Source organism: Oncorhynchus nerka, linkage group LG8, assembly GCF_034236695.1.
Source record: "Oncorhynchus nerka isolate Pitt River linkage group LG8, Oner_Uvic_2.0, whole genome shotgun sequence".
NCBI classification, from domain to species: Eukaryota; Metazoa; Chordata; class Actinopteri; order Salmoniformes; family Salmonidae; genus Oncorhynchus; species Oncorhynchus nerka.
The window spans coordinates 42,537,804-42,562,760 of record NC_088403.1 but is presented as its reverse complement, the minus strand read 5'-3'; the positions used below and the strand labels follow the sequence as shown (position 1 = coordinate 42,562,760).

The following is a 24,957-nucleotide window of genomic DNA, read 5'->3' as shown; positions in this document are numbered from 1 at the left end:
TAGCAGTTTGAGCTTTGAGCCAGTAACCAAAAGGTTGCTGGTTCAAATACCTAAACCAACAAGGTGAAAAATCTCTGCCCTAGTGCAAAGGCACTTAATCCTAATTTGCTCCAGGGGTGTGAGCCATACTAATATGGCTGACACTAAAACATCACTGCACCTATTTGGTGGTTTTTGTTTTTACACTTACTGTGCCCACCAGTGTTTTCAATTGTATAAAATCTCATTTCAATAAAGACTACACATTGAATGACATGACTCCTGAAAGTAAAATTCTAGTTGGTAATTTGTCAATTTATTCAACATAATTAATTCAGCAAATCGCACAGGTCATTTGATTGTCTTTAGAGTACGCCTCTATATAAAACTACAAATGTTTGTCAGTAACTTACCGAGAAATATTTCCCCCCAAAATTACATGGGTCATGTTTTGAACAATAAGATAATCCACTGTTTCAAACAGAAAACGGCACTAAACTAATTCCTGTCCTTTGATACAATTGTGTTCATCTATATTAGCCAGTATGCTTTTCAAATACCAGTTTAATTTGCTGGTGAGCTCAACACTGGGTTCACAAGTACATGATTCCGGAAACAACAGTTTGCAGTTGCAGCATTGTCAAATGGGAATTTGCAGGGCCACATATAGTTGACATAAACCAAGATGGCAAAATTTTCACACTAGTCCTTGGCCATGCAGCTCTGCACATTAGCTTTTTGTGTAGTACAAATCAATCATGTATGAATAAATAAAAATACCATTATTTACATCCAACACATTCCTCATGCAAGAGAAATTTGCACCCCTCATAGGCCTTGGCTAAAAAAGCAGGGAATAAGGTGCCATTTCAGATGCACCCGTAGAGATCTGCCAAATCAAATCTGAAGGATCTCGGCTGTTGTCCATAGATGTCGGGGGCTGCGTCTCAAATTGCACTCTAATCCCTATTTAGTGGATTACATTTGACCAGGGTCCATAAGGCTCCAGTCAAAAGTAGTGCACTATGTAGGAAATAGGGTGCTAATGAAAACATCTTGGTCGGAGCGGCAGGTCACGAGTTCATAATGAAGCTGGAGTCGAGGTTCAGGTTGTCTGAAAGGAGCAAAGAAAAACATTTTAGTTGGGAAAAATTGTGGATCTTTCTGGCAAGATTATAGAACTGACTTCCCACAAACTCAAGTTATAGCATATTTTCTGCAAGATCTAAGGTATATCTTCTTGATCAATTTATGGCATGTTTATTTAGACTTTTCCTATGCAGTTTTTAATTTAGCGAAACTTCATTTAGAGTACCTTCCTCACAGGGACAGAAATATTTTCCCCCCACCTAGTGGGCTTTGGAATTCGAACCAGCAACCTTTCAGTTATTGGCCCAACACTCTTAACTGCTAAGCTACATATGCTGCCCCTCGTATAGTAATAGCTTCAAATCCAATTTTATTGGTCACATACACATTTAGCAGATGTTATTGTGGGTGTAGCAAAATGCTTATGTTCCTAACTCCAACAGTGCAGTAGTATCTAAAAACGAATCACAATACACACATCTAAAATGTAATTAAGAAATATAAATAGATTGGGCAATGTCAGTGGCATTGACTAAAATACAGTAGAATATAACAGTATATACATGAGATGAGTAAAGCAGTATTTAAACATTAAATTGACATGTGTCCCATTAAAGTGGCTAGTGGATTCCAAGTATGTATAGGGCAGCAGCCTCTAAGGTGCAGGGCTGTGTAACCGGGTGGAAGCCGGCTAGTGATGGCTATTTAACAGTCAGATGGCCTTAAGGTTGAAAATCTGCTTCTGTCTTGGTCCCAGCTTTGATGATGCACCTGTACTGACCTCGCCTTCTGGATGATAGCGGGGTGAACATGCAGTAGCTCGGGTGGTTGATGTCCTTGATGATCTTTTTGGCCTTCCTGTGACATCGGGTACTGTAGGTGTCCTGGAGGGCAGGTAGTTTGCACTCGGTGATGCGTTGGGCAGACCGCTCCACCCTCTGGAGAGCGGTGCAGTTGCCATACCAGGTCGTAATACAGCTTGACAGAATGCTCTCAATTGTGCATCTTAAAGTTTGATGGTTTTTGTGGCCAAGCCACATTTTCTTCAGCCTCCTGAGGTTGAAGAGGCGCTGTTGCGCCTTCACTACATTGTCCATCTGGGTGGACCATTTCAGATAGTCAGTGATGTGTACGCCGAGGAACTTGAAGCTTTCCAGAGGTGTTTCCTACCATCACCACCTGGGGGCAGCCCATCTTAATGATAAGCTTGGAGGGTACTATGGTGTTGAATGCGGAGTTATAGTCAATGAACAGCATTCTTACATAGAAATTTATCTTGTTCAGATGGGATAGGGCAGTGTGCAGTGCATTGCATCGTCTGTGGATCTATTGGGGTGGTAAGCAAATTGAAGTTGTTCTAGGGTGTCAGGTAAGGTAGAGGTGATATGATCCTGAACTAGCCTCAAAGCACTTCATGATGACAAGTGAGTGCTATGGTGCGATAACTAAATTACTAAGATAGCTTTGCTTTTTTTGGGTACAGGAACAATGGTGGACATCTTGAAGCAAGTGGGGACAGAATGGGATAGGGAGGGAATGAAATTGTCTGTAAACACTAGGGATGCACAATTAAAAATATATGTACAGTGATCATATCGGAAATCGGCCGATGTGCAAAGCTGATGTGCATACCTATATAACGTAGGTACATGTAATGACGCCATGTAAAATTTGCCGCTATACGTGCAACACAGCATTCCTAAACTAGCTCACAATGTCTGCTGTGTGGATCGAGCAGTCATTTGAAAGAGTAAGACATTTTCAGCGAGGCAACTCCAAGGTCAAATCCATCTACCTACCTCATACATTATTAATCTTGCTCCTTTGCACCCCAGTATCTCTACTTGCACATTCATCTTCTGCACATATACCATTCCAGTGTTTAATTGCTATATTGTAATTACTTCGCCACCATGGCCTATTTATTGCCTTAACTCCCTTATCTTACCTCATTTGCACTCACTGTATATAGACTCTTTTCAACTGTATTATTGACTTTTGTTTCTTCCATGTGTAACTCTGTGTTGTTGTATGTGTCGAATTGCTATGCTTTATCTTGGCCAGGTCACAGTTGCAAATGAGAACTTGTTCTCAACTAGCCTACCTGGTTAAATAAAGGTTAAATAAATAAAGCCAAGATAATGGAATTCATTGCACTTGACAATCAACCGTTCTCTGTCGTGGGTGATGTTGACTTTCGCCGACTGGTCGAGCACCGGTACACACTACCAAGCACGCTATTTTTTCAGATGTTGCCCGACTGGAGTTATGCGGTAATAGCGTCACGACATACATACTATGGAAGGTCGTTTGGGTTTTTGCGTGTCAAAAGACTGTAGCGCTGTACAAAAGTCTCCAAACAATCAAATACCGGCCACGAATGATGGGTTTACAATACCGCGTTGGTAACAAAGCATAATTTGTTCAACCGCAACTTCTGGGGTAGCTAGCACCAATACAACCAGCCTGAAAACAATGTTTCATTATTCTTAGCAATGATTTAGGAATCCTTGTAAGTATTAGCTAGGTTGCCACTTGTTGTTCACCTATTTAAATTGAACTTCTGTTCATGAAAATAAATAGATAGTCAGCAACTTAACCCTGTTGCCCAAAACTAACGTTATAAAGCAGCCAGCTAGCTTCATTTGGCTAGTGAGGCTCGACCGCACTGGGTTGTGTTGTGACGCTAGCCACATTAGTGGAATTTGAGGTTTGTCTTCAAAATAAAAGTAATTGACAGTAATGCAAATGAATACAAATAAATAAAAGTATGGCATAATTATACTAAGGCTAACCGCAAAGTCCACTATTGCGGCTCATCCTTATTGTTGCTAGCTTCACATAGATATCCAGCCACCATTAATCAAATAAGAACTCTTAGATACTGAAACCGATGTCATATCTTTTTTTGACACGCAAAGACCCAAACGGCATTCCATAGAAATGCTGGTTGAGAATGAAACGACTAAACAAAAGCAAGTAAGTGAAATAAATAGGTTTCGATTATGTTTTACTGGTAATGGGGATATACGTAAATGCCAACAAAATAACTTTTTGGTCAGTGTGATGTGCGTGTAACCTTTATTTAACTAGGCAAGTCAGTTAAGAAATTCTTATTTACAATGATGACGCTGGCAATTGTGCGCCACACTATGGGACTCCCAATCACAGCCGGATGTGATACAGCCTGGATTCGAACCAGGGACTGTAGTGACGCCTCTTGCACTGAGATGCAGTGCCTTATACATGGACGCAGCGGTCTGTGTGTTAAATAGTTATTCTATAACTATCTTCAAAGTAATGACTTGGGAAGTCGGGTTTGAAATGAAAGCTTCTTTTAGTAATACTACTTGTTCGTGTTACATTAAACAACTTTAGATTCTACAAAACAATAACAGAAAGTTGCTAGCGAAAGTCAGGATAATCACTTGTACATAACTTGCGCGTTCTCTCTACTTCCTGTCGCAAGGCATTCTGGAACTTGCAGTAAAAGCGTAATCCAATACAACAAAAATATGTATGTAGTTCTCTCAATCTCCAACACACAAATTCTAATACAATTACATATGTAAGCTGTAAAGAAAATATCTTTAGATACAGCTCAATTAATTAATTTAAACATTAACTCTGTAACCCATTAAAGTTACAATAGTTAACTGTACTAGAATGCTTAAAAGGCCACAAATTGTAAATATCGGTATCGTTTTTTTTTTTTGGCAAGGAAAATATTGGATATCGGTATCGGCCAAAAATGTCATTGGTGTATCACTAGTATAAACACTCCAGCCAGCTGGTCTGTGCGTGCTCTGAGGAGGGATGCCGTCTGGGGCGGCAACCTTGCGAGGGTTAACACGCTTAAAATGTCTTACTCACGTCGGCCACGGAGAAGGAGAGCCCACAGTCCTTGGTAACGGGCCGTGTCGGTGGCACTGTATTATCCTCAAAGCGGGCGAAGGTGTTTAGCTTGTCCGGAAACAAGACGATGTCCGCAACATGGCTGGTTTTTCCTTTGTAGTCCGTGATTGTCTGTAGACCCTGCCACATACAGTTGAAGTCGGAAGTTTACATACACCTTGGCCAAATACATTTAAACTCAGTTTTTCACAATTCCTGACATTTAATCCTAGTAAAAACTCTGTTTTAGGTCAGTTAGGATCACCGCTTTATTTTAAGAATGTGAAATGTCAGAATTATAGAATTCAGAATTCATTTCAGCTTTTCTTTCTTTCATCACATTTCCAGTGGGTCATACGTTTATATACCCTCAATTCGTGTTTGGTAGCATTGCCCTTAAATGGTTTAACTTGGGTCAAACATTCCAGGTAGCCTTCCACAAGCTTCCCACAATAATTTGGGTGAATGTTGGCCCAATTTGGGTGAATGTTGGCCCATTCCCAACTGAGTCAGGTTTGTAGGCCTCCTTGCTAGCACACGCTTTTCCAGTTCTGCCCACAAATGTTCTGTAGGACTGAGGTTAGGGCTTTGTGATGCCACTCCAATACCTTGACTTTGTTGTCCTTAAGCCATTTTGCCACAACTTTGGAATATGATTGGGGTCATTGTCCATTTGGAAGACCCATTTGCAACCAAGCATTAACTTCCTGACTCTTGAGATGCTGCTTCAATATATCCACATAATTTTCCACCCTCATGATGCCATCTATTTTGTGAAGTGCACCAGTCCCCCCTGCAGCAAAGCACCCCCACAACATGATGCTGCCACCCCCGTGCTTCACAGTTGGGATGTTCTTCAGTTTGCAAGCATCCCCCTTTTCCCTCCAAACATAACAATGGTCAATATGGCCAAACCGTTCTGTTTTTGTTTCATCAGACCAGATGACATTTCTCCAAAAGTATGATCTTTGTCCCCATGTGCAGTTGCAAACCGTGGTTTTGGAGCAATGGCTTCTTCCTTGCTGAGCGGCCTTTCAGGTTATGTCGATATAGGACTCGTTTTACTGTGGATATAGATACTTTTGTACCTGTTGTCTCCCGCATCTTCACAAGGTCTTTTGCTGTTGTTCTGGGATTGATTTGCACTTTTCACACCAAAGTACGTTAATCTCTAGGAGACAGAACGCGTCTCCTTCCTGAGCGGTATGACATCTGCGTGGTCCCATGGTGTTATTACGTGCATACTATTGTTTGTACAGATGAACGTGGTACCTTCAGGCATTTGGAAATTGCTCCAGAGGAGGAACCAGACTTGTGGAGGTCTACAATTTTTTTTCTGAGGTCTTGGCTGATTTCTTTTGATTTTCTCATGATGTCAAGCAGAGGCACTGAGTTTGAAGGTAGGGCTTGAAATACATCCACAGGTACATCTCCAATTGACTCAAATGATGTAATTAGTCTATCAGAAGCTTCTAAAGCCATGACATTTTCTGGAATTTTCCAAAGTGTTTAAAGGCAGTCAACTTAGTGTATGTAAACTTCTGCCCCACTGGAATTGTGATACAGTGAATTAAGTGAAATTATCTGTCTAAACAATAGTTGGAAAAATTACTTGTCATGCACAAAGTAGATGTCCTAACAGACTTGCCAAAACTATAATTTGTTAACAAGAATCTTGTGGAGTGGTTGATAAATGAGCTGTAATGAGTCCAACCTAAGTGTATGTAAACTTCCGATTTCAACTGTACGTCTCATTTCTGAGCCGTTGAATTGCGACTCCACTTTGTCTCTGTACTGACGTTTTGCCTGTTTGCCTTACAGATGGAATAACTACACTGTTTGTATTCGGCCATTTTCCCAGTCACTTGCCATGGTTAAATGCTGTGGTACGCACTTTCAGTTCTGTGCGAATGCTGCCATCCATCCAGTTTCTGGTTTGGGTAGGTTTTAAGTCACAGTGGGTACAATATCTCCTATACACTTCCTGATGAACTCAGTCATGGTAATCCGTGTATCCGTCAATGTTATTCTCGGAGGCTACCCGGAACATATCCTAGTCCGCGTGATCAAAACAATCTTGAAGCATGGATTCCGATTGTTGAATAGACCAGTGTTGAATAGACCTTAACACGGGTACTTCTTGCTTGAGTTTCTACCTATAGGAAGGGAGGAGCAAAATGGAGTCGTGATCAGATTTGCCGAAGAATGTGTGGGGGAGGGCCTTGTAGGCCTTTCGAAAAGTTGAGTGACGGTGGTCCAATGTTTTACCAGCGCGAATATTACAGTCAATGGTCAATGTGTTGGTCAAACTTGGGTAGCGTTTTCCTCAAATTTGCTTTGTTAAAATCACCCGCTACAATAAATATAGTTTCCAGTTTGCATAAAGTCCAGTGTAGTTCTTTTAGGACCATTGTGGCATCAGCTTGAGGGGGAATATAGAGGGCTGTGATTATGACAGAAGAGAATTCTCTTGGGAGGTAATACGGTCGGCATTTGATTGTAGTATTCTAGGTCGGGTGAACAAAAGGACTTTAGTTTCTGTATGTTAATCACAATCACACCATGAGTGTTTGATCATGAAACATACACCCCCACCTTTCTTCTTCCCGGAGAGTTCTTGATTCCTGTCTTGAAGACCAGTAATTATTGGTTTCCCCTCATTCAGGCAATAGCAAAGGCTGTGCATTATCACTAGATAGTAGTCAAAATAAGCCCGTTCTCTCTCACCCTGATCGAAGTTGAGTTTCTTGGAGTTGGATCCCTCTCCCAGTCCCTCTATGTCTACCAGGTCAGAGTTGACATCAGAGTCATTCAGAGCACTCAGAGTCACATCTGCTGGAACACACAGGCAGGAAGAGCTAAGTATTTTTCTTTATCCCATTGTTTGAAATATAATAGACAGACTAAATATTCACAGTTAAACTATTCAATTTGATCTGCAAGGACTTTTCTAATTGCATTGCACATATTTTGTTGAAAAATAATCCTTTCAATATTGAGAAAAAAAAAAAAAAAGGCTGAAGGTGGGACTGATTAGAAATCATTGCCATCTTGGCAATGGCAACTACAAAATGTATTGATTGATTCCTTCCTTCATCCATCTCCCCTCACCTGCAGACTTCGGTTTCTTCATGGTGGGAATGGCCAGAGTCACATTTCCCTGGACACCTGCCTTCATGACAACCTGTGAGGTCGGCACAGCAATGACAGTTGGGGTTGCCGTGGTGGCCATGGTAACCGCAGTCTTCTTGGCGGTCTTTTTTGGGGAGTCGGTGGAAATGGGCATCCCAGTCTCGTCATAGAGCTTCCTCTTCACTGTACTTTTAATCTGGACCCTTTGGAAAGAGGAGACAAGGTAGGATCAGGTTAGCGGTGGTGATTAAACCAGTAACCTGTCAAATATTTTTTTTTAAGTAAACCATCATGAATTGATAGATCTTTAGCACTAGCATGTGGATAGTACAATGCATGTGTGGGTAAATAGATCTGAATGCGATATTTTAGATCTAGTGATGGTTTAGCTCATCAGGGCTTGTGTCACTGATAGACTATCTTCCTATTGCTTTAGAGCTACCTCTGAAAACATCTCATTGGTCACCCAGACGCGAATGGAGCGAAGTAGAGACATACAAGGGGTAAGAGACCAAGACCGGGTGAAGGACTACAATGATAGAGGGCCATTAGGAATGAAAAGAGACCGGGGGGTGGGGTGGGGGGGTCCTTACACGGTGCGTTCCTTGATGACAGCGCTGAGGGAGTTCAGGTCATCACCAAACCTCACCACGGCCGATCTCAGCTGCCCAATCTCAGTGTCCGTCCACTTAGCTCTGCAACGACACACAGGGCGTTTCAGATCCACTAGACTACATTGCAGTTGCACAGATCTACAAATGACCTAGCTTCCTAAATAACTACACATTATGAATTTGTAGATTAGTCTGGTCAGTTGGTGATCAGCGATTGATGCCCTTGAACGCGGCCAGAGATGAAAAGAGAGTGGACATGGCGTGGGCGGGTGTCGAGTGCTTTCTGGTAATAATGACGCAACAGGGTTTCCTCAAAATGACTTCTTGGCGGGGATATTCAAGATGGAGCACATATCATTGTAATGTGTACAGTACAGTGTGCTACAAGTGACACAAGCCCAGAAATTAAAGTCATGATCAGTAGACTTCCAAGTTTAGTCTGATTTTAGAACTCTACATAATCGATACAGATATTTATCTCTATCTGTAACTTGGTGTGTGTATTCTCACCCTGCGGGACTGGAGTCAGCTACGGGGTGCAGTTGCATGGTCAGCTCCCCTAACTTGGTGAAAGCAGCTCCTGCTGCTGAGAAGATCTCCCCAACCTTGAAAATTAAAGCAGAAAACACATAAGAAAATAGGATAATTCAAAGATATTGATTTGAGACAGTAGCTAAGGTCTTTCCACATTGTTACGTTAGCCATATTCCTCATTGTACACACAATACCCCATAATGACAAAGCAAAGACAGGATTAGACATTTTATTTTTTAATAATATTTACATATGTATTCAGACCCTTCACACAATACTTTATTAAAGCACCTTTGGCAGCGATTACAGCCGAGTCTTTTTGGGTTTGACGCTACAAGCTGTAGTCGAGTTTATCCCTTTCTTCTTTGCAGATCCTCTCAAGCGCTGTCAGGTTGGATGGTGAGTGTTGCTGCACAGCTATTTTCAGGACTCTCCAGAGATGTTTGATTGGGTTCAAGTCCGGGCTCTGGCTGGTTCACTCAAGGACATTCAGAGACTTGTCCAGAAGCCACTTCTGCATCTTCGCTGTGTGCTTAGGGTTGTTGTCCTGTTGAAAGGTGAACCGTCACCCCAGTCAGAGGTCCTGAGCAGGTTTTCATCAAGGATCTCTCTGTACTTTGCTCTGTTAATCTTTCCCTCGATCCCGACTAGTCTCCCAGTCCCTGCCGCTGAGAAACATCCCCACAGCATGATGCTGCCACCACCGTGATTCAGCGTAGGGATGGTGCCAGGTCTCCTTCAGACGTGACGCTTGGGATTCAGGCCAAATAGTGCAATCATCAGACCAGAGAATCCGGTTTCTCATGGTCTGAGAGTCCTTTAGGTGCCTTTTGGCAAACTCCAAGTGGGCTGTTGTGCCTTTTACTGAAGAGTGGCTTCCGTCTGGCCACTCTTAACAAAGGCCTGGTAGATCCAAACTATTTCCATTTAAGAATAGAGGCCACTGTGTTCATGGGGACCTTCAATGCTGCAGAAATGTTAGAGTACCATTCCCCAGATCTGTGCCAACACAATCCTGTCTCTGAGCTCTACAGACAATGCCTTCGAACTCATGGCTTGGTTTCTTCTCTGACATGCACGGTCAACTGTGGGATCTTATATAGACAGGTGTGTGCCTTTCCAAATCATGTCCAATCAATTGAATTTACCACAGGTGGACATCAATCAAGTTGTAGAAACATCCCAAGGATGATCAATGGAAACAGGATGCACCTGAGGTCAATTTCGAGTCTCATAGCTAAGGGTCTGATTACCTATGTAAATAAAATGGGTTTAAACATTAATTTGCTAACATTTTTTAAATATTTTTTTTTACATAACGCTGTGTCATTATGGGTTATTGTGTGTAGATTGATTTTATTTAATCAATTTTTAGAAAAAGGCTGTAAAGAAACCCAAATACACTGTATGATCAATTGTATTACAAGGCAATGCCTTGTTGAAAACTTTTATGGACTACAAAGGGAAACACAGACGCGAGCAGCCCAGTGACAGAGCCTACCAGACGAGCTAAATGTCTTATCCTTGTGTCGAGGCCAGCAACACTGAAGCATGCAGAGTGCACCTGTGTGATAACGCTCTCGGTAGCCGATCTGTGCAAAACCGTTAAAAACAGGTCAATATTCACAAATCCGTGGGGCCAGACGGATTACCAGGATGTGCACTCAAGCCATGCGCAGACCAACTGTCAAGTGTCTACACTGACATTTGCTAACCCTCCCAGACGGAGTCTGCAATACCTACATGTTTCAAGCAGACAACCATAGTCCCTGTGTCCAAGGAATCAAAGGTTACCTGCCTAAATGATTACCGCCCCATGGCACTCACATCTGTAGCCATGAAGTGCTTTGAAAGGCTGATCAAGCTCACATCAACAGCATCTTCCCGGATACGCTAGACCCACTCTAATTCGCATACCGCCCAAGCAGATCCACAGATGACGCAATTTCAAATGCACTCCACACTGCCCTTTCCCCCCTGGACAAAATGAAAACCGTCATGATCCTTGGTGTCCACATCACCAACGAACTATCATGGTCCAAACTTGAGGTCGACTGATTAATCGGAATGGCTGATTAATTAGGGCCGATTTCAAGTTTTCATAACAAATCGGAAATCGGTATTTTGGGCGCCGATTTGCCAATTAAAAAAATAATAATTACACCTTTATTTAACTTGTTGCTCCTACCCTCTACTTTTTTGAACATTTTGTTAAAAATCACGCAACATTTCAGCGCCCTGCTACTCATGCCAGGAATATAGTACGTTCATATGGTTAGAATGTGTGGATAGGAAACACTGACGTTTTTAAAACTGGTTAAATCACGACTGTGGCTATAACATAACGTGCGTTACATCGGAAAGCGCAGGAAAACCTGATCACAGAAAATGGAAATAAATATCATTGCGCCACTTCCAGCAATTGTTCACAGTGAGCCGAATTAGATAAGACCGAGCATTCAACTCCCACAGCATCCCCATGTTGTCTAGAGTCTTGTGAATTGAATCATCTTTGATTCTTGGTTGAACCGAAACAGGGGAACCACTTACCTCCAGTCTCCGCCCAGATCATTTGGAAGAGCTCTCTCGTGAAATTTTTTCCAAGACGACAGCTAATGATTTTTACATCGCCTCATGATGATTTTTATCGCTTATTAACGTTTACTAATACCTAAAGTAGCATTACAAACGTATTTCGAAGTGTTTTGTGAAAGTTTATCGTCTACTTTTTTAATTTAAAAAAATGACGTTACGTTGTGAAATCGCTGTTTTTTTCGTTTATCACACAGTCTACATATAACGATATGTTGGCTTTATATGGCCCGATTTAATCGAAATAAAGACCCAATAGTGTTTATGGGACATCTAGGAGTGCCAACAAAGAAGATGGTGAAAGGTAATGACTGTTTTCTATTTTATTGTGCGGTTTGTGTAACGCCGAAATGCTAATTATTTTGTTTACGTCCCCTGCTGTGCTTTTGTGTTGTAGTGTATTGGTGCATGCTATCAGATAATAGCTTCTCATGCTGTCGCCGAAAAGCATTTTAAAAATCTGACTTGTTGCCTGGATTCACAACGAGTGTAGCTTTAATTCGATACCCTGCATGTGTATTTTAATGAACTTTTGAGTTTTAACTAATACTATTAGCATTTAGCGTAGCACATTTGCATTTCCAGAGCTCTAGTTGGGACGCAAGCGTCCCGAGTAGAGGGAAGAGGTTAATCTTTATTTGACTAGGCAAGTCAGTTAAGAACACATTCTTATTTTCAATGACGGCCTAGGAACGGTGGGTTAACCTTGTCAGCTCGGGGGATCCAATCTTGCAACCTTACAGTTAACTAGTCCAACACAACGACCTGCCTCTCTCTCGTTGCACTCCACAAGGAGACTGCCTGTTACGCAAATGCAGTAAGCCAAGGTAAGTTGTTAGCTAGCATTAAACTTATCATAAAAAACAATCAATCATAATCACTAGTTAACTACACATGGTTGATGATATTACTAGATATTATCTAGCGTGTCCTGTGTTGCATATAATCTGACTGAGCATACAAGCATACAGTGGGGCAAAAAAGTATTTAGTCAGCCACCAATTGTGCAAGTTCTCCCACTTAAAAAGATGAGGCCTGTCATTTTCATCATAGGTACACTTCAACTATGACAGACAAAATGAGAGAAAAAAAATCCAGAAAATCACATTGTAGGATTTTTAATGAATTTATTTGCAAATTATGGTGGAAAATAAGTAATAACTACCATCAGTAACACACTATGCACTTTTACATTCTTCTCCAACACTTTGTTTTTGCATTATTTAAACCAAATTGAACATGTTTCATTATCTACTTGAGGCTAAATTGATTTTATTGATGTATTATATTAAGTTAAAATAAGTGTTAATTCAGTATTGTTGTAATTGTCATTATTACAAATAAAAAAAAATAATTAAAAAAATATTTAAAAAATGTTTTTAAATTGGCAGATTAATCGGTATCTGCTTTTTTGGTCCTCCTATAATCGGTATTGGCGTTGAAAAATCATAATCGGTCGACCTCTAGTCCAAACACACAAAGACAGTCTTGAAGAGGGAACAACAAAACTTTTCCCCCCTCAGGCGACTGAATAGATTTGGCATGAGTCCCCAGATAGTCAAAAGGTTCTACAGCTGCACCATTGAGAGCATCCTGACCGGTTGCATCACCGCCTGGTATGGCAACTGCTTGGCATCTGACCACAAGGCCCTAGAGGGTAGTGCATATGGCCCAGTACATCATATGACCCAGTACATCCAGGACCTATATAATAGGCGGTGTCAGAGGAAAGCCCATAAAATTGTCAGACTCCAGTCACAGACTTCTCTGCCACTGCACGTCAAGCGGTACCAGAGCACCAAGTCTAGAACAAAAAAGCTCCTTAACAGCTTCTACCCCCAAGCCATAAAACTACTGAACAATTAATCAAATTATTTTGTACAATGCTGCTACTCACTGTTTATCTATGCATAGTCACTTCACCCCTACCTACATGTACAAATTACCTCAACTAACCCCCACACACTGACTCAGTACCGGTACCCCCTGTATATAGCAGCCTCGTTATTGTTTTGTTGTTACTTGTTTGTTTTCTTAGCTCTTCTTGAACTGCACAGTTGGTTAAGGGCGTGTAAGCGTTTCACCGTAAGGTCTACGCTTGTATTCGGCGCATGTGACAAAGATTGATTTGTTGGAATAATATCAAAACAGGATTAGTCCATTTTATCCAGCATTGGTGTTTTGTACGGTTGCATGCCGTAATCTTTATTTTAAGAGATCATTAATGAGGGGTTTTCCTCCATGCAGACAGCGCCTTCGTGTGGTAGCTTCCTTACAAAGTAAGTACACATGGACGTGAGAAAAGTTAATGCATGACATTGACAACATTCAGCCACGTCCTGGGTGCTTGACTTATTATAACACGAATAATGTTTTTTTTCTTTCTTCAAAAAGTTGAGTTGCCTGGTATAGGAAAGACAGTAAAATGTAAATGTATCTTTGGAATAACCCATGTGAGCTTAAATAGCGGTTACATGGCTGCCATTCGAATTCGCTTGTTAGCTGACGACGTTAGGTAGCTAACATGAGCTAGATTTGTGCAGGACCTAGCTAACAGCAAAATATACGGCTAAAATCAAAACGTGAGAATAACCTACCTTCGTTGAGGCTGAAGTCATTTTTCTTTTTGTAGTTGCTGAACAGATTCAGATTTTCCTGTGAATAACGCCGTTTAGAGAAGCTAGCTACGCTTCAGGTTAGTTAGCCTGCTTGCACTGCAGGCTCAGCTGTTAATACAAATACCAACTTCGTCCACGTCTTACAATATTTATATTTTTGTCTGCAGTCCTCAATTGTTTTCAGTGAGCCTGTGAATTGTGTTAAAACGGATCTTGTGTTTTTGTTGTTGTTGCAATAATCAGAAATGTGTAGCTAAAAATAAATGACGTACACAAATGACAATGTGGACAAACGCAAGATTTAACGTGCGCTAATAAATCCCAAATGCTGATTGGTCCAAAATTCATACCACGTGTTTGTGATTCTTCTTTGGTATCACGACGCACATTTTGTTTGTGCATACCACCACCTACTGTGCCGGATTGTGTGGTCGAACATGTTACATATATTTTTTATTCTTCAAAGTAGCCACTCTTTGCCTTGATGACAGCTTTGCACACTCTTGGTATTCTCCCAACCAGCTACACGAGGAATGCTTTTCCAACAGTCTTGAAGGTGTTCCCACAAATCAAATTTTAATGGTCACATGCTTACTTACAAGCCCTTAACCAACAAGGCTTTGAGAAGTTTTAAGTAAAAATAAGTGTGAAGTAAAAAATGGAAAATAAAAACAACAAATAATTAAACAGCAGAAGTAAAATAACAATAGTGAGGCTATATACAGGGGGTACCGGTACAGAGTCAATGTGTGCGGGGGCATCGGTTAGTCAAGGTCATTGAGGTAATATGTACATGTAGGTAGAGTTAAAGTGACTATGCATAGATAATAAACAGATAGTAGCAGCAGTGTAAAAAAGGGGTCTGGGTAGCCCTTTGATTTGCTGTTCAGGAGTCTTATGGCTTGTGGGTAGAATCTGTTAAGAAGCCTTTTGGACCTAGACTTGGCGCTCCGGTACCTAGGCCGTTCTGTAGCAAAGAGAACAGTCTATGGCTGGGGTCTTTGACAATTTTTAGGGCCATCCTCCGACACCGCCTGGTATAGAGGTCCTAGGTGGCAGGAAGCTTGGCCCCAGTGATGTACTGGGCAGTACGCACAACCCCCTTGTAGTGCCTTGCGGTCGGAGGCTGAGCAGTTGCCATACCAGGCAGTGATGAAACCAGTCAGGATGCTCTCGATGGTGCAGCTGTAGAATCTTTTGAGGATTTGAGGACCCATGCCAAATCTTTTCAGTCTCCTGAGGGGGAATAGGTTTTGTCGTGCCCTCTTCATGACTGTCTTAGTGTGTTTGGACCATGATAGTTTGTTGGAGATGTTTTTCACATACATTTTATTTTTATTTTCCATCAACTCATCTTCAATACACTCTCCTGCAACCTGCCTCACCAATTGATATGTATAAATACGTATTATTTACCTCAAATCTGCAATCAAATCTGCAATCCTCCAAGAAGCTAGCCAGAAGCTAGCCAGAAACTCCAAGAAGCTAGCCAGAAGCTAGCCAGGAGCTAGCCAGAAGCTAATCAGAAGCTAGTTAGCTTCTTTACTGGCAACTCGTTAGTATTCAGCTAACCACGGTTTGTGGTCATCAGCTATCCTTTAACTCGAAAATCTATCGCCAGTTTTGTACGGCGCAGCGCGGCTCGGAACGGAACATACCGGACCGATTTTTCTCTCCATGTCCCTGGATTTCAACTGCTCTCTGGACATTCACTCCCGGATCTCACAGCTAGCTGGCTGCTATCCGTGTGTCTATCTGCTTTCGTCGATTCCGGAGCAAACATCAATTACTCCGGAGCTAGCCAGCTCCGTCAATCACTCCTGAGCTCCGTCAATCACTCCTGGGCTGCAGTCACCTAATCCGGACCCGTTTACTGCCTACGCGGAGCCCCACCGGGCCTTCACAACTGGACTGCCGACGTTATCTACCCGAAGGAGATCCGGCTGGCTCCTCCGTCGCGACGTTACCTGAACGCCCATCTGCGGCCTGCTAACCGTTAGCTGTCTTACCGGCTGCTCTCAGAATAGACAATCGGACAATTTATTTATTTTTATTATTATTATGTTTCTTCTTGGGCCTCTATAACTATATCTATTGTTTTTATTTTTTGTTGTTGTGTGATTTGGACTAATCCCCTCTACAACACGGAACTCCACTAATCTACTGACGGAACGCAAGAGGTGGCTAACAACAGACCTCCATCCTATGCTAGCTTGCTACCGATGTCCTGGCTAGCTGTCTAAATCGCCGTGACCCCCAAACCAACCTCTCCACTCCCTGGACCCTTTTGATCACTCGACTAAGGATGCCTCTCCTTAATGTCAATATGTCTTGTCCATTGCTGTTCTGGTTAGTGTTTATTGGCTTATTTCACTGTAGAGCCTCTAGTCCTGCTCACTATACCTTATCCAACTTATTAGTTCCACCACCCACACATGCAATGACATCTCCTGGTTTCAATGATGTTTCTAGAGACAATATCTCTCTCTTCATCACTCAATACCTAGGTTTACCTCCACTGTATTCACATCCTACCATACCTTTGTCTGTACATTATACCTTGATGCTATTTTATCGCCCCCAGAAACCTCCTTTTACTCTCTGTTCCAGACGTTCTAGACGACCAATTCTTATTGCTTTTAGCCGTACCCTTATTCTTCTCCTCCTATGTTCCTCTGGCGATGTAGAGGTGAATCCAGGCCCTGCAGTGCCTAGCTCCACTCCTATTCCCCAGGCGCTCTCTTTTGATGACTTCTGTAACCGTAATAGCCTTGGTTTCATGCATGTTAACATTAGAAGCCTCCTCCCTAAGTTTGTTCTTTTCACTGCTTTAGCACACTCTGCCAACCCGGATGTTCTAGCTGTGTCTGAATCCTGGCTTAGGAAGACCACCAAAAATTCAGAAATTTTCATTCCAAACTACAACATTTTCAGACAAGATAGAACTGCCAAAGGGGGCGGTGTTGCAATCTACTGCAAAGATAGCCTGCAGAGTTCTGTCCTACTATCCAGGTCTGTACCCAAACAATTTGAACTTCTACTTTTAAAAATCCACCTCTCTAAAAACAAGTCTCTCACCGTTGCCGCCTGCTATAGACCACCCTCTGCCCCCAGCTGTGCTCTGGACACCATATGTGAACTGATTGCCCCCATCTATCTTCAGAGCTCGTGCTGCTAGGCGACCTAAACTGGAACATGCTTAACACCCCAGCCATCCTACAATCTAAACTTGATGCCCTCAATCTCACACACATTATCAATGAACCTACCAGGTACCCCCCCAAAGCCTTAAATACGGGCACCCTCATAGATATCATCCTAACCAACTTCCCCTCTAAATACACCTCTGCTGTCTTCAACCAAGATCTCAGCGATCACTGCCTCATTGCCTGCATCCGTAATGGGTCAGCGGTCAAACGACCTCCACCCATCACTGTAAAACGCTCCCTGAAACACTTCAGCGAGCAGGCCTTTCTAATCGACCTGGCCGGGGTGTCCTGGAAGGATATTGATCTCATCCCGTCAGTAGAGGATGCCTGGATATTTTTTAAAAATGCCTTCTTAACAATCTTAAATAAACATGCCCCATTCAAGAAAATTAGAACCAGGAACAGATATAGCCCTTGGTTCTCCCCAGACCTGACTGCCCTTAACCAACACAAAAACATCCTATGGCGTTCTGCATTAGCATCGAACAGCCCCCGTGATATGCAGCTGTTCAGGGAAGCTAGAAACCGTTATAGACAGGCAGTTAGAAAAGCCAAGGCTAGCTTTTTCAAGCAGAAATTTGCTTCCTGCAACACTAACTCTAAAAAGTTCTGGGACACTGTAAAGTCCATGGAGAATAAGAACACCTCCTCCCAGCTGCCCACTGCACTGAAGATAGGAAACACTGTCACCACTGATAAATCCACCATAATTGAGAATTTCAATAAGCATTTTTCTACGGCTGGCCATGCTTTCCACCTGGCAACTCCTACCCCGGTCAACAGCACTGCACCCCCAACAGCAACTCGCCCAAGCCTTCCCCATTTCTCCTTCTCCCAAATCCATTCAGCTGAAGTTCTGAAAGAGCTGAAAAATCTGGACCCCTACAAATCAGCCGGGCTAGACAATCTGGACCCTTTCTTTCTAAAATTATCTGCCGAAATTGTTGCCACCCCTATTACTAGCCTGTTCAACCTCTCTTTCGTGTCATCTGAGATTCCCAAAGATTGGAAAGCAGCTGCGGTCATCCCCCTCTTCAAAGGGGGACACTCTTGACCCAAACTGCTACAGACCTATATCTATCCTACCATGCCTTTCTAAGGTCTTGAAAGCCAAGTCAACAAACAGATTACCGACCATTTCGAATCTCACCATACCTTCTCTGCTATGCAATCTGGTTTCAGAGCTGGTCATGGGTGCACCTCAGCCACGCTCAAGGTCCTAAACGATATCTTAACCGCCATCGATAAGAAACATTACTGTGCAGCCGTATTCATTGAGCTGGCCAAGGCTTTCGACTCTGTCAACCACCACATCCTCATCGGCAGACTCGACAGCCTTGGTTTCTCAAATGATTGCCTCGCCTGGTTCACCAACTACTTCTCTGATAGAGTTCAGTGTGTCAAATCGGAGGGTCTGCTGTCCGGACCTCTGGCAGTCTCTATGGGGGTGCCACAGGGTTCAATTCTTGGACCGACTCTCTTCTCTGTATACATCAATGAGGTCGCTCTTGCTGCTGGTGAGTCTCTGATCCACCTCTACGCAGACGACACCATTCTGTATACTTCCGGCCCTTCTTTGGACACTGTGTTAACAACCCTCCAGGCAAGCTTCAATGCCATACAACTCTCCTTCCGTGGCCTCCAATTGCTCTTAAATACAAGTAAAACTAAATGCATGCTCTTCAACCGATCGCTACCTGCACCTACCCGCCTGTCCAACATCACTACTCTGGACGGCTCTGACTTAGAATACGTGGACAACTACAAATACTTAGGTGTCTGGTTAGACTGTAAACTCTCCTTCCAGACCCATATCAAACATCTCCAATCCAAAGTTAAATCTAGAATTGGCTTCCTATTTCGCAACAAAGCATCCTTCACTCATGCTGCCAAACATACCCTTGTAAAATTGACCATCCTACCAATCCTCGACTTTGGCGATGTCATTTACAAAATAGCCTCCAATACCCTACTCAACAAATTGGATGCAGTCTATCACAGTGCAATCCGTTTTGTCACCAAAGCCCCATATACTACCCACCATTGCGACCTGTACGCTCTCGTTGGCTGGCCCTCGCTTCATACTCGTCGCCAAACCCACTGGCTCCATGTCATCTACAAGACCCTGCTAGGTAAAGTCCCCCTTATCTCAGCTCGCTGGTCACCATAGCATCTCCCACCTGTAGCACACGCTCCAGCAGGTATATCTCTCTAGTCACCCCCAAAACCAATTCTTTCTTTGGCCGCCTCTCCTTCCAGTTCTCTGCTGCCAATGACTGGAACGAATTACAAAAATCTCTGAAACTGGAAACACTTATCTCCCTCACTAGCTTTAAGCACCAACTGTCAGAGCATCTTACAGATTACTGCACCTGTACATAGCCCACCTATAATTTAGCCCAAACAACTACCTCTTTCCCAACTGTATTTAATTTATTTATTTATTTTGCTCCTTTGCACCCCATTATTTTTATTTCTACTTTGCACATTCTTCCATTGCAAAACTACCATTCCAGTGTTTTACTTGCTATATTGTATTTACTTTGCCACCATGGCCTTTTTTGCCTTTACCTCCCTTCTCACCTAATTTGCTCACATTGTATATAGACTTTTTTTTTTTTTTACTGTATTATTGACTGTATGTTTGTGTAACTCTGTGTCGTTGTATGTGTCGAACTGCTTTGCTTTATCTTGGCCAGGTCGCAATTGTAAATGAGAACTTGTTCTCAACTTGCTTACCTGGTTAAATAAAGGTGAAATAAAAAAAATATTTAAAAAATGTGGACACCAAGGAACTTGAAGGTCTTAGCCCCGTCGATGAGAATGGGGGCGTGCTCTATCCTCTTTTTCCTGTAGTCCACAATCATCTCCTTTGTCTTGATCATGTTGAGGGAGAGGTTGTTGTCCTGGCACCACACGGCCAGGTCTCTGACCTCCTCCCTATAGGCTGTCTCATCGTTGTCGGTGATCAGGCCTACCACTGTTGTGTCATCAGCAAACTTGATGATGGTGTTGGAGTTGTGTTTGGCCATGCAGTCATGAGTGAACAGGGAGTACAGGATGGGACTGAGCACCCACCCCTGAGGGACCCCTGTGTTGAGGATCAGCGTGGCGGATATGTTGTTATCTACCTCAGAAAGTTCAGAATTCAGTTGCAGAGAGAGTTGTTTTGTCCCATGGTTCTTAGATTAGTGATTAGCTTTGAGGGCACTTTGGTGTTGAACGCTGAGCTGTAGTCAATGAATAACATTTTCACATAGGTGTTTCTTTTGTCCAGGTGGGAAAGGGCAGTGTGGAGTGCAATAGAGATTGCGTCATCTGTGGATCTGTTGGTGCGGTATGCAAATTGGAGTGGGTCTAGTGTTTCTGGGATAATGGTGTTGATTGTGAGCCATAACCAGCCATTCAAAGCATTTCATACCTACAGACGTGAGTGCTACGGGTCGGTAGTCATTTAGGCAGGTTATCTTAGTGTTCTTGGGCACAGGGACTATGGTGGTCTGCATGAAACATATTTGGTATTACAGACTCACAGGGAGAGGGTGAAAATGTCAGTGAAGACACCTGCCAGCTGGTCAGCACATGCCCGGAGCACGTGTCCTGGTAATCCGCCTGGCCCCGCAGCCTTGTGTATGTTGACCTGTGTAAAGGTCTTACTCACGTCGGTTACGGAGAGCGTGATCACAGTCGTCCGGAACAGCTGACGCTCTCATGCATGCCTCAGTCTTGCCTTGATTTAGCTCTGTTACAGGTGTTTGTTATCAAAGGAAATCTCATTGTGAGGTTTAATTTCCCTTTAGGCTATTTGTTCTGCTCATCACATCCATGTTTGTTTTAGAATAGTCATGTCATCACAGTAAGTCATTTGCAACCTAGCAATAATCAGATTCTCTCCTTAGGCAATGTTCGGTATTTTCTTCACCACACATTCTGCTGTGCTGATAGAGGATGTGCCTTTCAATGAGGAAGACATGCACAATGAGTGAGTGCACACACACACACTGACTCACAGTGGAAGAATAACTTCAGAAATGTCACACACACGAGATGGAGACATGCACATGGGTGTAATGTAACATAGGGAGGGGAGGATATTTTTAATTTAACTCGGCAAGTCAATTAAGAACAAATTCTTATTTACAATGACGGCCTACTGGGGTAGAGTGGGTTATCTGCCTTGTTCAGGGCAGAAGGACATTTTAACCTGTCAGCTCGGGGATTCGATCCAGCAACCTTCCGGTTACTGGCCCAAAGCTCTAAGCTACCTGCTGCCCAAATAGGAGTCAGTCTATGTCTATACAGTAGGGGATGTAGAAAAGAGGGCTCATCTTTCCTTGATTCCTCACCTCCTGCTCATAACTCATTGGAGTAGGTCAGAGGGGAGGACCAAAAATGTTGAAAAGGACAAGAGGCGAGGAATCAGCAGATGGCGTTTATTGTCATGAATCTTGACCCGTAGCAGAACTGAGCAATTTCCGCAATCTTGGCCAGCAGCAGTCAAAATTGGCTCTATAGTAAAAATGTATTAAAACAAAAGTTTGTGCATAAAAATATTCTAACCCTAACCTTTAATTTAAGGTCAGGGTTAGCAGTGTGGTTATGTTTAAAATCTGATTTTATAAATTTTTGGCTGTGCCAGCTAGTGACCACTCTGCAGAGCTGCCTCCAGGGCAAGATTCATTACAACGAATGCCAACCTGTGAGGAATCATGGAAAGACAAGTTGAGGTAGAGCCCTACTCTTATTTTCTCACCATTTTTCTCCCTCGCAGTCAAAACCCTCCACATATCATCTACGACCTGTACAACCAAGTTGGCTATAACTGTTTCATCGCAGCGGGTATCTACATGCTGGTTGCAGCTCTCTTTCTGCCAGATCAAACTGAACAAGCGCAAGGAGTCCATGGTGCACTAATACCACCTGCTGGACTGGGCATGCTACTTCTGCAACACAGCAAAACACTGTCTGGAGAAGAAGAGTGGCTTTTTCCGTAAATGTTCTATACTGAGTCTGAATGAATGGTAGCCGTTGTTATTGTCTGGCTGTGTCCTGATTCTCCACACTTATCCCAAAGTGTTCACTTGTAAACTCTCCATCGTGGATTTAAAAGCATTGGGATTGAGGTGGCAGGTAGCCTAGGAGTTAGAGCGTTGGGCCAGTAACCAAAAGGTTGGTAAATCAAATCCCTGAGTTGACAAGGTACAAATCTGTTGTTCTGCCCCTGAACAAGGAAGTTAACCCACTGTTCCTAGGCAGTCATTGTAAATAAGAATGTGTTCTTAACTGACTTGCCTAGTTAAATAAAACATCTAAGCATTGGCTGGAGGGAGTATCCACTGTTATTAAATCTATGAGAGGGAGTGTGCAAGTGCACACTTTTGGAGAATCAGGAGACTTTGTCTGTGTATGATTAACAAATCCCTAACATCCTGCTATTATTTATCTATGCAAATTAAATCACCAGAGTTGTATTATTTCCTAGCTAATGTCTTCAGAACTGGGAATGATAACTACCCTGTTAATTCGCTGTGCCTGTCTTCCCATCAGGTAAAAAAACAAAAATCTCTGTAGAAATGTATCAAATGACAGTTGTATTTGTTTGAAACCAGGTTGAGGCCTTAGCTTGTGTAGCAGATGCAAGGAAGTTTTGTTAGTGTTTTAGAACTTATACTGGCAGCTGTGGCTGTATTGTTTTTTTATATGTTCTTGCCCATTGTGCTGTTGTCCGTGTCCAATAATGTTTGTACTGTTTGTAAATGCTGTTACCATGCTTTGTTGTCACGTGTTGATATGCCTTGATATGATGTCTTAGGTCTGTCTTTATGTAGTGTTGTCTCTTTTGTCTTGTCGTGTTTTGTTTCATTTAAAAATAAAATCCCATCCCCCGTCCCCGCAGGAGGCCTTTTGGTAGGGCGTCATTGTAAATAAGAATTTGTTCTTAACTGACTTGCCTAGTTATAAAAAATATTAAAAAATAGTTGAGCGAAGACGAACTGCTGCACAAACACTACGGAAGCTATAGTCTAGAGCAGCGTTCCTTAAAGTCTCTCGTTGGCTGGCCCTCGCTTCATACTCGTCGCCAAACCCACTGGCTCCATGTCATCTACAAGACCCTGCTAGGTAAAGTCCCCCCTTATCTCAGCTCGCTGGTCACCATAGCATCTCCCACCTGTAGCACACGCTCCAGCAGGTATATCTCTCTAGTCACCCCCAAAACCAATTCTTTCTTTGGCCGCCTCTCCTTCCAGTTCTCTGCTGCCAATGACTGGAATGAACTACAAAAATCTCTGAAACTGGAAACACTTATCTCCCTCACTAGCTTTAAGCACCAACTGTCAGAGCAGCTCACAGATTACTGCACCTGTACATAGCCCACCTATAATTTAGCCCAAACAACTACCTCATTCCAACTGTATTTTATTTATTTATTTTGCTCCTTTGCACCCCATTATTTTAATTTCTACTTTGCACATTCTTCCATTGCAAAACTACCATTCCAGTGTTTTACTTGCTATATTGTATTTACTTTGCCACCATGGCCTTTTTTGCCTTTACCTCCCTTCTCACCTCATTTGCTCACATTGTATATAGACTTGTTTATACTGTATTATTGACTGTATGTTTGTTTTACTCCATATGTAACTCTGTCGAACTGCTTTGCTTTATCTTGGCCAGGTCGCAATTGTAAATGAGAACTTGTTCTCAACTTGCCTAGGTTGTAGAGGGAGATGCCCATGTGCTTCGCGGTTTACCTGATCTTATTTCTGCCGTGTTCTTGAAGATCACTCCGCGACCCACACGCTGCAGCGCTGTGGTTCAAACCACTGATTTATTATTCCCGCTCGCCATCACTCACCTCCGTCATGAAATGGACTCAAGTTCTGACTGAGCTCAATCGTCATGAAACGCAAATACCGTGACGGTCTCTTTCATACACACTTTGAGAAATAATGAGGAGCGGGAAACACAATGTGTTTTGTGTGGGGAAGTGCTTTGTAATGAGTCTCTCGAAACGAGCAAATTAATTAAACGACACGTCCTGACCAAACATCCAGGCACAACATGACGGTAAATCCATGGAGTTATTTCAGAAGAGGGCAGAATGCTTCAGGAAACAGTGCTTCGAAAGTGGAAAAGTCAATTAGCAAGGCATTGTCATTTTATAACCGGCGATAAGCAGAACTGAGGGAGTGCGATCTCTCATAATAGTAGATGTGTAACGGATGTGGTACGCGCTAAATAGCGTTTCAATCGGTGACGTCACTTGCTCTGAGACCTTGAAGTAGTGGTTCCCCA

General features: G+C 42.7%; 1 protein-coding gene and 1 long non-coding RNA gene across 8 annotated transcripts; one reads left to right on the top strand and one right to left on the bottom strand.

The window, feature by feature from the left end:
- Positions 1-268: 268 nt before the first annotated feature.
- LOC115133314 (chromatin complexes subunit BAP18-like) lies at positions 269-14,778 on the bottom strand. 7 transcript variants are annotated; one of them, XR_010464549.1, is made up of 7 exons: positions 14,432-14,775; positions 9,219-9,313; positions 8,688-8,789; positions 8,074-8,297; positions 7,690-7,797; positions 4,942-5,103; positions 269-1,093 (listed from the first exon to the last, which is right to left on the bottom strand). XR_010464549.1 is itself a non-coding variant. In XM_029666423.2 (6 exons), exons 1-6 carry the CDS (start codon positions 14,450-14,452, stop codon positions 1,053-1,055), a joined length of 591 nt encoding a protein of 196 aa, XP_029522283.1. In that variant the 5' UTR covers positions 14,453-14,771; the 3' UTR covers positions 269-1,052. The 7 variants fall into 7 exon arrangements, 3 of the variants coding, with proteins under 3 accessions (XP_029522283.1, XP_029522284.1, XP_029522287.1); XR_010464550.1 differs by having other exon boundaries at positions 7,690-7,794; positions 14,432-14,773; XR_010464551.1 differs by lacking the exon at positions 8,688-8,789 and having other exon boundaries at positions 14,432-14,778.
- Positions 3,610-23,556, top strand: LOC115133315 (uncharacterized). Its single transcript, XR_003864189.2, has 5 exons — positions 3,610-4,047; positions 6,784-8,317; positions 8,531-8,597; positions 21,561-21,643; positions 22,433-23,556. It is a non-coding gene; the product is annotated as an uncharacterized LOC115133315 (long non-coding RNA).
- Positions 23,557-24,957: the final 1,401 nt, after the last annotated feature.

What these genes read in the sequence shown, in the direction of transcription:
- LOC115133314 (XM_029666423.2), bottom strand. Translation starts at nt 14,452, where the DNA reads ATGACTTCAGCCTCAACGAAG. An exon ending in GAAGAAACCGAAGTCTGCAG is followed by an intron (nt 7,798 to 8,073) that starts GTGAGGGGAGAT and finishes TGTGTGTTCCAG; the next exon opens with CAGATGTGACTCTGAGTGCT. An exon ending in GAAACTCAACTTCGATCAGG is followed by an intron (nt 1,094 to 7,689) that starts GTGAGAGAGAAC and finishes TGCTCCTTTCAG; the next exon opens with ACAACCTGAACCTCGACTCC.